This window comes from Nelumbo lutea, chromosome 4, assembly GCF_056320005.1.
Source record: "Nelumbo lutea isolate HS-2025 chromosome 4, American lotus-T2T, whole genome shotgun sequence".
NCBI classification, from domain to species: domain Eukaryota; kingdom Viridiplantae; phylum Streptophyta; class Magnoliopsida; order Proteales; family Nelumbonaceae; genus Nelumbo; species Nelumbo lutea.
The window spans coordinates 88,910,384-88,923,225 of NC_142687.1; the positions used below are offsets into that span (position 1 = coordinate 88,910,384).

Here is a 12,842-nt window from a genome sequence, read left to right on the forward strand (position 1 = left end):
AGACAGGAAGTCAAGAAACAATTAGGGAGAGAAATTAAGGTCTTTCGATCAGATCAAGGTGGCGAGTATCTCTCTGACGAATTCAGGGACTACTTAAAAGTCAACGGGATAGTGTCACAATTAGCTCCTCTTGCTACACCTCAACTCAATGGTGTTTCAGAGAGGAGGAATAGGACCTTGTTGGACATGGTCCGGTCACTTCTCGTATGCTCAAAATTACCCATATCCTTTTGGGGATATGCATTAGAGACTGCTATCTACGTGCTGAATTGGGTTCCAACCAAATGGTTCCGAAGACTCCATATGAATTATGGAACAGAAGGAAGCCAAGTGTAAGACACTTGAAGATTTAGGGTTGTTCTGCTCACATTAAAAGAATGAGTGCGGACAAGTTGGAATCCAAAACCAGTCGTTGCCTATTTATAGGCTACCCAAAAGATTCGGTGGGTTATCTATTCTATGACTCAAGTGGGCAGAAAGTGTTCTGCAGTCAAAACGCCCAATTCTTAGAAACCGAATACATCATGGACATCCATCGTCAGGAAATAATTCTTGATGAAGGGAGCTCAGAAGCAGTAGGAGATGTCCCACAAGTTCCAAGTAGTGACCAACCTAGAAGATCCACTCGGGTATCCAGGCCACCAGTTCGATATGGTTATGACCAGGATAGTTACCAGGTGGAAGCTTTGACTAGTGAGGAGGGTCCCGTAACTTACGCGGAAGATATGTTAGACATAGATTCCCAGAAGTGGGTGGAGGCCATGAGAGATGAAATGGACTCGATGGAGACCAATGGAGTCTGGATTCTAGTAGATCCACCCTCCGGGGTAAAAGCAATTGGTTGCAAATGGATCTACAAGAGGAAGAAGGGTCTCGATGGCAGGATTGAGACCTACAAAGCTCGATTGGTGGCGAAAGGGTATACTCAAAAAGAATGCATCGATTATGAGGAAACCTTTTCGCCCATGGCCATGCTGAAATCCATTAGGATCTTGTTAGCTGTAGCAACATATCATGACTACGAGATTTGGCAGATGGATGTCAAAACCGCGTTGCTGAATGGAGATCTTAGTGAAGATGTCTACATGTAGCAGCCGCAAGGCTTCATTGCTGCTGGTCAGGAACACATGGTATGTAAATTTAATAGATCCATATATGGACTTAAGCAGGCTTCTAGGAGTTGGAACATCTGTTTTGATTTTGCAATTAAAACGTTTGATTTTGAGCAGAATCCGAATGAGCCCTGTGTTTACAAGGTCCGGTGGGGATAAGATCGCCTTCTTGGTGTTGTACGTGGATGATATCCTACTCATTGAGAATGATGTAGGAATGTTGACTTTGGTCAAGGTATGGCTATCACAACAGTTCTCCATGAAAGATCTTGGAGAAGCTTCATATATACTGGGTCTTCGACTCTATAGAGATAGATCGAAGCGGATAATTAGATTATCCCAGGCTACTTACATTGACAAATTTGTCAAAAGATACAGCATGGAGAACTCCAAGAAAGGAAACGTTCCTTTTAGGCACGGAGTCACTCTCTCCAAGAAGATGTCTCCCAAGACTTCTGAGGAGATTGAAGGCATGAGAGACGTTCCCTATGCCTCAGCCGTAGGGAGCATCATGTATGCCATGCTGTGCACTCGCCCGGATATTGCTCAGGTGGTGAGTGTGGTAAGTAGATTCCAAGACAACCCCGGACAGGAGCATTGGACTGTTGTGAAAAACATACTTAAATACATTCGAAGGACAAAAGAGTTTTGTGTAGTATTCGATGGTAGTTCACTACAAGTTTAGGGTATACCGATGCCGATTTTCAGTTGGGTCCAGATGATATAAAGTCTACATCTGGGTATGTTTTCATGATAGGATCATGTGTTGTTTGCTGGAAGCAAACAGGGGTCCACTGCAGATTCCACAACCGAGGCCGAGTACATTGCTGCAAGTGAAGCTGCCAAAGAAGCCGTGTGGATGAAGAAATTCATACACGAATTGGGAGTGATTCTGATTCCGTCCAGGACATTACCCATCCTGTTGTTGTGTGACAATAATGGAACGATCGCCTAGGCTAAAGAGCCTCGGGCCCACTCTAAGTCAAAGCACATTGAGAGGAAGTACCATGTATTGTGAGAGATCGTTGGTAGAGGGGACGTCCTAATTCGGAAGGTAGCATCAGCGGATAATGTGGCAGACCAATTGACTAAGCCACTGACATAGAAGGTGTTTGAGAAACACGTGGAAAGTATGGGACTCCAGCTTGTACCAGATTGGACCTAAGTGCAAGTGGGAGCTGTTAGATAGTTTTATATGCCCTTAGCTTCAATCCGATTTGATGTACTTTTGACATTTAGTGTAAATAAATAAAGTGCATGTTTGATTCATATTGTTTGGTATAATTCTATGTAAGACCCTAAAATTGGACACTTGATGAGACATGTGTTAGTTTTAAATGTTCACAGCCATTGGATAAAGTCTAGGGAGATTTATCCTACCAATGCTGATACTGGTGTGCCGCCAAGTGTTGGGATGGTCTCGTACTTAGATGCCAAGTGTTGGCATGTAAGGAGTCGAGGTACCTAGCAAGCTGCAAACCTGCGAGGAGGGCCTCGTACTCGGATTCACTATTGGATGTGGGGAAGTTGAACCTTAGTGCATACTCTATGACTACGCTATCTATGGTGAGGAGGATGAGGTCTGCCCTGCTTCCTTTGGAGTTGGATGAATTTTCAACAAAGAGTGTCCACTTGGGATGTGTCTTGTCGGCCGAGCGGTCCCCTTCAGCATTTTCAGGGGCTTGGCTGAAAGTTCATTCTGCTACGAAGTCTGCTTGGGCTTGTGCTTTCATAGTGGGCATTGGCTGATACTGTATGTCAAATTCAGACAATTCGATAGCTCATTTGGTCAAGCGCCCTGAGGTCTCAGTTTTGGTGAGGACAACCCTAAGGGTCTAGTTTGTTAGGACTATTATAGTGTGAGTTTGAAAGTACGACCTGAGTGTTCTAGCCGAGACCATGAGGGCAAAATCCAATTTCTTCACCTTGGGATATCTGGTTTCGGCGTCACAGAGGACCTTGCTGATGTGGTATATCGACTTTTGCGTTCTGTCTTCTTTCATCAGGACTGAGTTGACTGTCTCATCCCCGGTTGATAGATATAGATATAGGGTCCCTCTTGGGGTTGGCCGAGTGAGGAGGGGAGAAGAGGCGAGGTAGAAATTTAGCTCATCAAAGGTGCGCTGAATAGGGGAACTGAGATGAGGTCCTTGGCTGGTTGGCATCGACTCGCTGGTTCCTCTCTGAGATCGAAGCCCTCTAGTGGTAGTGCTTCCTTGTTCTTTCCCTTCAGTGTTGCCACATAGCACTGGAAGGCTACTTGCTGCTCCCCATGAACGACTCCGACATCGTGCTCTGTGGGGAACTTGAGGGAGAGGTGATATGAGGAGGTGGCAACCCTGAGTGCGTTAAGGGTCAGTCTCTCCATGATTACATTGTAGGGCGAGTCGATCCTCATGACTAGGAACTCATTCATCCTCGTCACTTGCCGAAGCTCGGTCCCTACTATGACAGGTAGGGTAATTTTTCCCTCTGGTCTGACCATGTTTCCAGAGAAGCTGACTAGTGGGACGTTAGCTGGCTGGAGGCGCTCAGGCACTATCTTCATCTTCTGAAAAGCTTCATAGAAGAGAATGTTATCCGAAGAGCCATTGTTGACGATGATCCTCTTAACTACCAAGTTTGCAATGATGGACGAGATCACCAAAGCGTCATCATGGGGGACTATGGCCCCCTTCAATTCCTTGTCCGTGAAGGAGAGAGTTTCCTATTGTTTGGATTTCTTGGGGCAGGCCCGTGGATGCTCAACTGCCTAGCGTAGGCCTTGTGGGCCGAGGCTGAGGCTCCACTTGTTCTTCATTGGATGAGGGACTCTATCTTGTTCTTCAGATCATAATAGTCCTCTGTGTTGTGGCCGGTGTCACGGTGGTACTTGTAATATTTTTTGGGATTTCCCCTCTTGGGGTTCCGCTTCATCTTCTCAGTCTACTTCATGAACTTCTCCTCTTCGATCTGCATCAGTATTTGCGTTCGGGTGGAGTTGAGTGGTGTGTATTGGCTGTAAGCCTGGGCCGAGGCTAGTGGCTTCTTGTGGTCCTTGCTGCTGTTGTTTTTGTGGTGGTTGTCTCCGCCTTTCCTCTTCTTCTCTGGGGGCCCATTGGGGCGCTCGGCCTCTCTTTCTTGGTGGTCCCCGGCCGAAGCCGCTTCGGCTGTAATGTATTTTTGGGTGTTCTTGAGGAATTTTAGTTTCGTCTTCGGCGGGGTCTTGGCGACTGAGCACTTCAGGGTCAAACCGGGGCAAAAGCCATTGATGGCAGCATGCATGGAGACCATGGGGTCGAGGTCACGGACCTCGAGATCTTCCTTCTTGAAGCAATCGATGTAGGACCGCAAACTATCTCATTGCTTTTGCTTGATAGACATTAAAGAGAAGACACTTTTCGGGCATTGTCTGCTGCTAATGAAGCGAGCATGGAATAGGTTGGCGAACTGCTCCCATGAGTTGATCGACCAAAGCGGGAGGCTGGAGAACTAATGACTGGCAGCTCCCCTGAAGGTGGCTTGGAAAGTTTGGCACGTCAAGGCGTCAGAATACCCATAAAGTATCATGAACGCTCTAATACTCTCCATGTAGTCGTCGGGGTCTGAGGTCTCGTTGTACATTTCTAGTGTGGGAGCCTTGAAGTGCTGGGAGAGAGACTCGGATATTATATTAGGGGTGAAAGCATCCATCCTCCCCGTTGGACTGCTCTAGTCAGCCGAGGTGTCATCTCGGCTCTCTTGAACTTGCCAGAGCTCGTCTTTGATGGCCTTGAGCTTGGCTCGCAGTTCCGCAATCCGAGGGTCGACTGGGACTTGCCACCCGTCTTTATCTTCAGGGCACGGTGAGGGTCGGCACGAACTCCGGAATGCTCCGAGGTGGGACTATGCGCCTCCCGTCTAGCATGGCGGTTGTTCAGGACATCATAGAGGTTTGAGACCGGCGTGGGAGAGGTATTGTGTTGGCCCTTGGCTCTTGAGTGGGCACTGCATCGACCGAGGTGCCTGCCCTTTTCCCGAGGGTTCTCCCTCCAGTAGCGGTGGTGTTGCTCGAAAGGTTGGCGGTTGTCTTTAGACCGCGCCAGCTCTTCCTCCCTTCGGCTGGGAGGTCTCTCGTTCCTACGTGGAGAGATGGTGGGTCGGTTGCTGCCAGACTCGGCAAGCTCGACTCGTTGGGGATTGGCTAGGCCAGTGTTGGGGGCTCGGTGTACTTGCACCGGCCCTGGTGATCTGACACCTTAACGGGGCGGTCGCTTCAGAAGGGACCTCCTGCTTGCGGGTATGCTTGTTCCACGCTCTGTGTGAGGTATTCCAAATGGTCGAGGACTGCTTGAAACTGTTCATTTGTGACCAGGTTCTGGGGGTTCCTGGCTCTTCGTACCATGGTGTTTGAAGCTTTAGGAGATCCTGAGTTTGTAGTGTTTTGGGGGATCGTCTTAGCAATGGTTCCCATAGATGGCGCCAATTGTTGATTCTCAGTTTGGTTGAGGGCAACAAAGTAATTTCACTCCCAAGCTTTAAAGGAGGGCCGAAGGCTTTGAGGGTCGGGGGGAGATGAGCCGAGGCCGAGGTGAGTCGTTCCTTCGGATGCTGTAGAAGCTAAGGGCTGGTACTGAGAAGGTTGTCCGAGGGAGGACGAGATGTTGTTCCCACTGTAGTGAATCTACGAGGGAGAAAGTGTCAGAAGCCTCGGGTGACTACCCATGGTGAGGACTCTGATGATCAAGTCAGTATGCGCACTAAGTAAGTGATAAGTCTGGAACCGAGGGGTCCAGACGAGCTCTCAAGTAGCGCTAGGTCCTTAGAGAAAAAGCACTAGATATACAAAAGTTTTCCAATCATTCACCTTGTGGGGCGGTGCCTTGAATTTATTGCCGGAGCTGCTAGGGGGTAGTTAGATTCAGATGGTCTAGATGTGAGCCGTACGAGGCCCTGACAAGATGTTTTACCCATGCCACGCTGCGTCCTTTGACCGGGTCTGCCTAGTCCGCGTCAAGTGACCCTGACCATCCTCATGATAAGCCTATACGGGCATCCTCCATTTGATACGCGTCAGCTTTCTACAAGCCGACTGAATGCGCCTACATCAAATACAAACCAGGCGAAACATGCAGCTGGAAGCTTGCTTCACCTTATCGATCTCCTAGCTGCAGCTTCGATAACCATTTTCATTCAAAGGAGTTGGTCCTGTACCAAATCAGTTTTAAGTATTCCGCACATCGTCTGGTTTCAGGCCAAAATTTTGAATTAAGTAAGTTCCAACCTCAGTAATTTTTTTCTATGTTATTATTATTTTTACTTTATTTTATTATTATTATTATTATTATTTTCTTGCTAGACTATGTTTCTTACATTCATGTAAACCCTCAAGTTCAAACCAGTTCAACTGTTATTTTCTTTCGGAATCCCCAAAGATGTATACTTTGGATCTGTTAATGTAAAATTTAAATCGGTTATCCCTCGTAGTCTATGGTTCTGGCTTTGTTTATTGAACATTGCTTCCAATTACTCTTCTTGAATTTAGATTTAACTGGTAATTAATTTTAGCTTATTTGGACTATATCCAGTTATGTAATTTCTTTGATACCGAAGCAAAGGGAGACTGCAAAGATTTGCAGCATCCCAGGTAGTGAGCTTTCTTAGTTTTTTTTTTTTTAACAAAACATTGTATTAGCAAGAGAGAGAGAGAGAGAGAGGAGCAGAAGTGGTGCTTCTGAGGGAAGGAATGAGTTGCCCATTCAGAATAAAAATAAATAAATAAATAATAAACAAATCAAATAAATAATAAGCAATAGAAATAAAGAGAAGGGTTAGGGGAGGAGGAATATGCTAGTTGGTTAATTAATAAATAAATACATAAATAGATTCTGCAATGAAATAGTTAGAAAAATAAAAAAAAATAATAAATAGGTAATACAAAAATAGAGAAAAAACTTTAAATTTAATAATTAGGGAAATTAAATAAAAGATAAAAAATAATAAATAAATAAATAAAAACAATTAGAAAGGTATTTATTGTGATGTTTTATTCTTTATTTGTTTTGCTTATTTGTCCCCTTAGTCAGTAGAATAGTTGTTTATTTGTGTCTTTTGTGTTTATGCTTGTTTAAGAATGCCTTATGAGCCCCACCTATGGGACCTAGGAGATGGGTGTCTTACCTAGACCGGTTGGACCATTGTCTTTGGTTTTGGAGTCACTATTAAATCAAAGTGTCTTTTTGAAAATCATTCTCGGAGGTCCCATCACCTCTATTTTTATAATTGATGAATGACGACTCCAAATCCAGCTCAAGTGAGCCGTTTTTTCAATGTTCACAATAGCGGTTCGAAAACCATGCGTAAAAGTGCTTCTTTAAAAATACTTTCGTAAAAGTGATTTTATAAAAGTGCGCTCGTAAAGGTACTTTTATGAAAGTACTTCCGTAAAAGTGCTTTTATAAAAATACTTTCGTAAAAATGCTTTTACAAAAACACTTTCATAAAAATACTTTTATATAAATGCTTTCGTAAAATTTTATTAAAGTTCTTTTGTGTAAAATTACTTCAACAGTAATCCACTAGTTTTTACTTGGGCTTTGTTTGTTTGTACTCTATTTGATCCGGTTGCAAATTTTGTTTTCAATGTTATTTGTACTCTTTACCTAATAAACATTTTGCACTTTTTTCTCATTCACCCATTGGCAATGCAAATTTTACACGCTAAGATCTGATGTAAAGTTTGGATCACTGATTCCTATCTTAACTTCTCTTGATATAAAGTAGGCAAACATCAGCTTACTTCTTATTTTATTTTACTCCTCCCAAACAAATAACCTCTCTCTTGCTTTCATCCTAGGTGGAGACATCATCATTTTACTTGCCATTTTATTCAACCACACAAACCAAAGTCAAACATAACGCAAGGGCAAATCATAATTTATACTCGTCCGTTTGTTCTCTCATCTCTCATGCTTTTTTCATAAAACATCATATGCACTTGGTTTAAGATGGATTTATCATTTTCGTTGGTAGGCTGTGCGGCGCCGGTGAGGACTCGAACAAGCCGAATCGGTTTTCTCTTAACTTGGCCAGTTCGAACCAAGACGAATTGGTTTTCTCTTAAACTGGCCGGTTCGAACCAAGCCGAATCGGTTTTATCTTAAACTGGCCAGTTCGAACCAAGCCGAATCGGTTTTATCTTAATCAGTTGCATACGGTCCATGGAGAAAAGCCTTTAGCAGATTGACAGATTCAGACCTCTGAGTGCCTGATGAAGCTCGAACTGAAAAATGGTTTTCTCCTGTTTTGCCGAAGAAAAGCAACTCTAGTGAGAAAGAGAGAAGGAACCCACCGAGTCTGAGAGAAGAAGAGGTGAAAGATAGTTTCGAAGAAGATGAGGATGAAGGTTTTTCTACTGATACGAGCTCAGGAATAGGGGGCACTTGTGGCAAGATACTCTTTTTCAATTGAGGATTCGTGAAGGTTTTTTCAGGAATTTCCTTGCCAATCGACCAGATGGCACTTGGCACTTTGGCAGGGGATGTTTAGAGGTATTTTTGTTTCGTATTCCATCTTTGTTGTCTTCTCTCCGGGACCAACTAAAGGAGAATATGAGGTGCTTATCCAAAATCCGCTCTTTAGATTTGTATTCTGCTGAAAGATTATTTAAATTTCAGGTCTCAGAATGCCGATGTTTTTCCCTTTCAAGTCTTCATCCATCTGCCAAAATCCCAGAGAAACCGCAAACAGACGCCAGGGGTATTGATCCTCTGTTCCGCGAGATCGTAGAGATTATAGGAACTGATAATCTCAGACCTCGAGAAAGTCCAATTGGGGTTCCTGTATCTCAAGAAACTCGCGTAATAGCTGCAGGGGTAAGAGAGGAATTACCACTTGGCATTGGATGTGTTCGTCAATTTGCCGATGAGAGTGTCGGACTTGATTATGAGAAAACATTGATACCGAAGGATACCCGGTTGGCAACTCCTGATGTAAATGATGTTAGCCCTATTGTTCACAAGGTAACAGAGATCGTGCGGGCTGAAAATGATGTAATTCCCATGGAAGAACGTTTGGAAAACTTGGGCATTCAGTTCAATTCAAATGTTGTGGAGAATGTACTGAAGAGATGCTTTAAAGTACGAAATTTAGCTTTTAGGTTCTTTAAATGGGTGCAGCTCAGGGCAGGGTTTCACCACACTACTGGGACTTACAATACAATGATATATATTGCTGGGGAAGCAAAGGAATTTGATCTCGTGGAAAAACTAGTTGAGGAAATGGAGAACAATTCATGTCCGAAGGATATGAAGACATGGACCATTCTCATATCTCACTATGGGAAGGCAAAACTTATTGGCAAAGCCTTGCTGGTCTTCGAAAAAATGAGGAAATCTGATTGCACACCAGATCGGACAGCTTTTAAAATCATTATCCAGTCTTTATGTACTGCAAGAAAAGCAGAGATTGCATTAGAGTTTTACAGGGAGATGGTTCTTAAGGATATGGTGGTAGATATAAATTTGTATAAGTTGTTATTGAACTGCTTATCAAGGTCAGGAGATTTCTCAGCTGTTAGAATGGTCGGAGAAGACATGATCAAAGTCTCTCAGATTCCCGAGAATATAGTTTATTCTTGTCTTCTGAAGAGTTTCTGCATTTCAGGGAGTATTGGAGAGGCCTTAGAATTGATTCGCGAACTTAGAAATAAAATGATAACCCTTGATTCTGGAAGTCTTGAAATTCTGGTGAAAGGGCTATGTAGGGCTGATAGGATTGGTGATGCTTTAGAAATTGTTGATATCATGAGGAACAATCACATTCTTGATGGTAAGGTTTATGGGATTATCATCAATGGTTACTTGAAGAGAAGTGAAATTTCAAAGGCATTGGAGCTCTTTTCTTGTATTAAAGAATCTGGGCACTTACCTACAGCTTCTACTTACACCGAGCTGATGCAACACCTCTTCTGGTCAAATGAGTATCAAAGAGCCTGTGAGCTATATGAAGACATGCTCGTTAATAGGGTTGAACCAGATACTGTGGCAACCATGGCTTTGGTTGCAGGTCTTATTCGCCACAACCATGTTTCTGAAGCATGGGAAATATTCAGAAATATGAAGGAAAAAGGAATCATGGTTACTCAGAAATCATATTCAGTATTCATTAGGGAACTTTGTAGAGCTTCAAAAACAAATGAGGCCTTAGAGCTTTTGAGTGAAATGTGGAATTCCAAAATTAACATTGGAGATGGAATATTCCAATTGGTTATATCTTCTTTAGATAAGAAAGGAGAATTGGAGAAAGCAGAAAAGGTCAAGGGAATGAGCAGAGCCACTAAACTTTGCACTCAACAAGATGAATCAATTGGTCTACCTGCAACTCATCAATCCCTATGTGGAGGGAGTGACATGGTTTTTAATGCATATGAACCACAGCAACTTGGTCAAAGTGTAAACTCTAATCAATTACAGCTATGCAGGACCAATGTTCACTTGGTACAGTCATTGCCTGAGGTTTACAATAACCATGATCTGCAGGAAGTATGTAACATTTTGTCATCTTCCATGAAATGGTGCTTAATGCAAGAAGCATTGGAAAAATGCAAAATCAAATTCACTCCTGAACATGTTTTAGAGGTTCTTCACAAGTGTCAAAAACATGGTTATGCTGCATTACATTTTTTCTCATGGGTGGGTCAACAACCTGGTTATAGACACAATACAGAAACCTATAACATGGGCATCAAAATTGCAGGATGTGCAAAAGATTTTAAACATATGAGAAATCTTTATCATGAAATGAGAAGAAGAGGCTGCTTAATAACATCAGATACATGGACTATTATGATCATGCAATATGGTCGAGCAGGCCTGACAAAGATTGCTTTGAAGAAATTTCAAGAGATGAAGTTTGATGAATGTAAAGCAACTAGGAGTATGTACAAGTATTTGATAATAGCCCTTTGTGGGAGGAAAGGCCGTAAAGTGGATGAGGCCATCAAAATGTTCAATGAGATGATTTACACTGGGTTTATGCCTGACAAAGAATTGATTGAGATCTACCTTCATTGTTTGTGTGATGAAGGTAAGTTGTCAGATGCTAGGAGATGTGTAGAATCCTTATGTAAGGGAGGCTTCACAATTCCACTTGGTTATTCCTTGTTAATTCGTGCTCTTTGCCGAGCAGGGAGGTTAGACAAGGCTCTTGCATTAGCAGAAGAGATGGGGGAAGAATGGCCTAATTTGGATCAATATATTTATGGAAGCCTTGTTCATGGAATGCTACGAGAGAGAAGGTTAAATGAGGCCCTTGATAAGGTTGAAACAATGAAACAGATGGGTGTTTATCCGACAGTCCATGTATACACGTCCTTGATAACCCACTTTTTTAAGGATAAACAGGTTGGGAAGGCCTTGGAAATGTTTAAAAAAATGATGGAACAGGGTTGTGAACCAACTATTGTTACTTATTCTGCATTTATTCGTGGATATATGAACATGGGGATGGTTGTTGATGCCTGGGATCTCTTCCACCGTATATCACTGAAGGGACCATTTCCTGATTTTAAAGCTTATTCAATGTTCATAACTTGTCTTTGTAAGATGGGTAGATCTGAAGAAGCTTTGTGTCTTATTCATGAAATGTTAGATGATGGGATTTTCCCTAGTGCTGTTAATTTTCGGACAGTGTTTTATGGTCTGAACAGGGAAGGCAAACAAGACTTAGCTCATACTGTATTACAAAAAAAATGGGCTCTTATTAGTAATAGAAAGTTTCTAAAATGAGTTTACATTCATTTATTCTGGTCCATATGTATTTCTTCCTACTCACCAGAAAAAGACAAAAATCTGATGCTTCTTTTCCAACTCAGACATTTTGAATTGCCGTCAATCAAACTGAATATTTGATTATAGACGATTTTCATCCCTTTGCTCTTCATTTTCAGTTGAAGGGAACCATAACCAGCCTTTGAGGTTTAGACTGTAGATGGTTTAATCCCTAACTCTGTCTTGAAAGAGAGACCATAATCAACCAAGTAGAGGCACTGGATGGTTTATTCCCCTCTATTTTCTTTATCAAAAGTAAAAACAAAAGAGAGTGATAGGCCCTCGACCCATTTAGGCCCATCAGAGGAGACCCAGGCCCACGACATGCAGCAGCCAGGCCAAGCACGAGAGAAGCACTCGATCTCCCATGTGCAACCGCCACTGAGGTTTGTTTACGCGAGGAGGCCACGTCCCTCCGGTTAGTTAGCCGTCTCAGTCAAGCCATGTGCAGGAGAGGCTGAAGAGAGGGTATAAGTATTGTATTACCTCACCGATTCTGGGCATGAAAAATGAAACCCTACTGATCTCCTCTATCTCTCCTCTCTTCTTCCTCTCCTGTACTCTACTCTGTTTTCAGGAGGGTGAGCTCCCTCGAACCAGCTCAGGTTTTCAGAATATCAAAGTGAACTTATCAATTGGTATCAGAGCCTACCTAGCACTGATGACTAATACGAGATCCACTGCAGTAGATGATCGTGTTGATCGGATTGAAGTAGAAGTTCACCGAACCACATCAGAATTGAAGGACATCAAGGAGACCTTGTCGGCACTGGTGGGGCAGTTCGAGTGACTATCCACACCCATGGTGAGGGAACCAGAAGCGGAAGGATCCAGTAGCAGCGCGGGTAGACGTGGCGGGATCACCCCTGGCAAGATGATGAAGATCATATTCCCAGTTTACTCAGGTGATGATCCGGTACCTTGGATTTATCGGGGTGAACGG

At 43.1% G+C, this 12,842-nt stretch overlaps 1 protein-coding gene across 2 annotated transcripts; it reads left to right on the forward strand.

Moving 5' to 3' along the window:
- The first annotated feature begins 8,305 nt into the window (after positions 1-8,305).
- On the forward strand, positions 8,306-11,868 carry LOC148861646 (Pentatricopeptide repeat (PPR) superfamily protein). 2 transcript variants are annotated; one of them, XM_088941660.1, is made up of 2 exons: positions 8,350-8,620; positions 8,747-11,868. In XM_088941660.1, exon 2 carries the CDS (start codon positions 9,131-9,133, stop codon positions 11,855-11,857), a length of 2,727 nt encoding a protein of 908 aa, XP_088797786.1. In that variant the 5' UTR covers positions 8,350-8,620; positions 8,747-9,130; the 3' UTR covers positions 11,858-11,868. The 2 variants fall into 2 exon arrangements, with proteins under 2 accessions (XP_088797785.1, XP_088797786.1); XM_088941659.1 differs by having other exon boundaries at positions 8,306-11,868.
- The last annotated feature ends 974 nt before the right edge of the window (positions 11,869-12,842 follow it).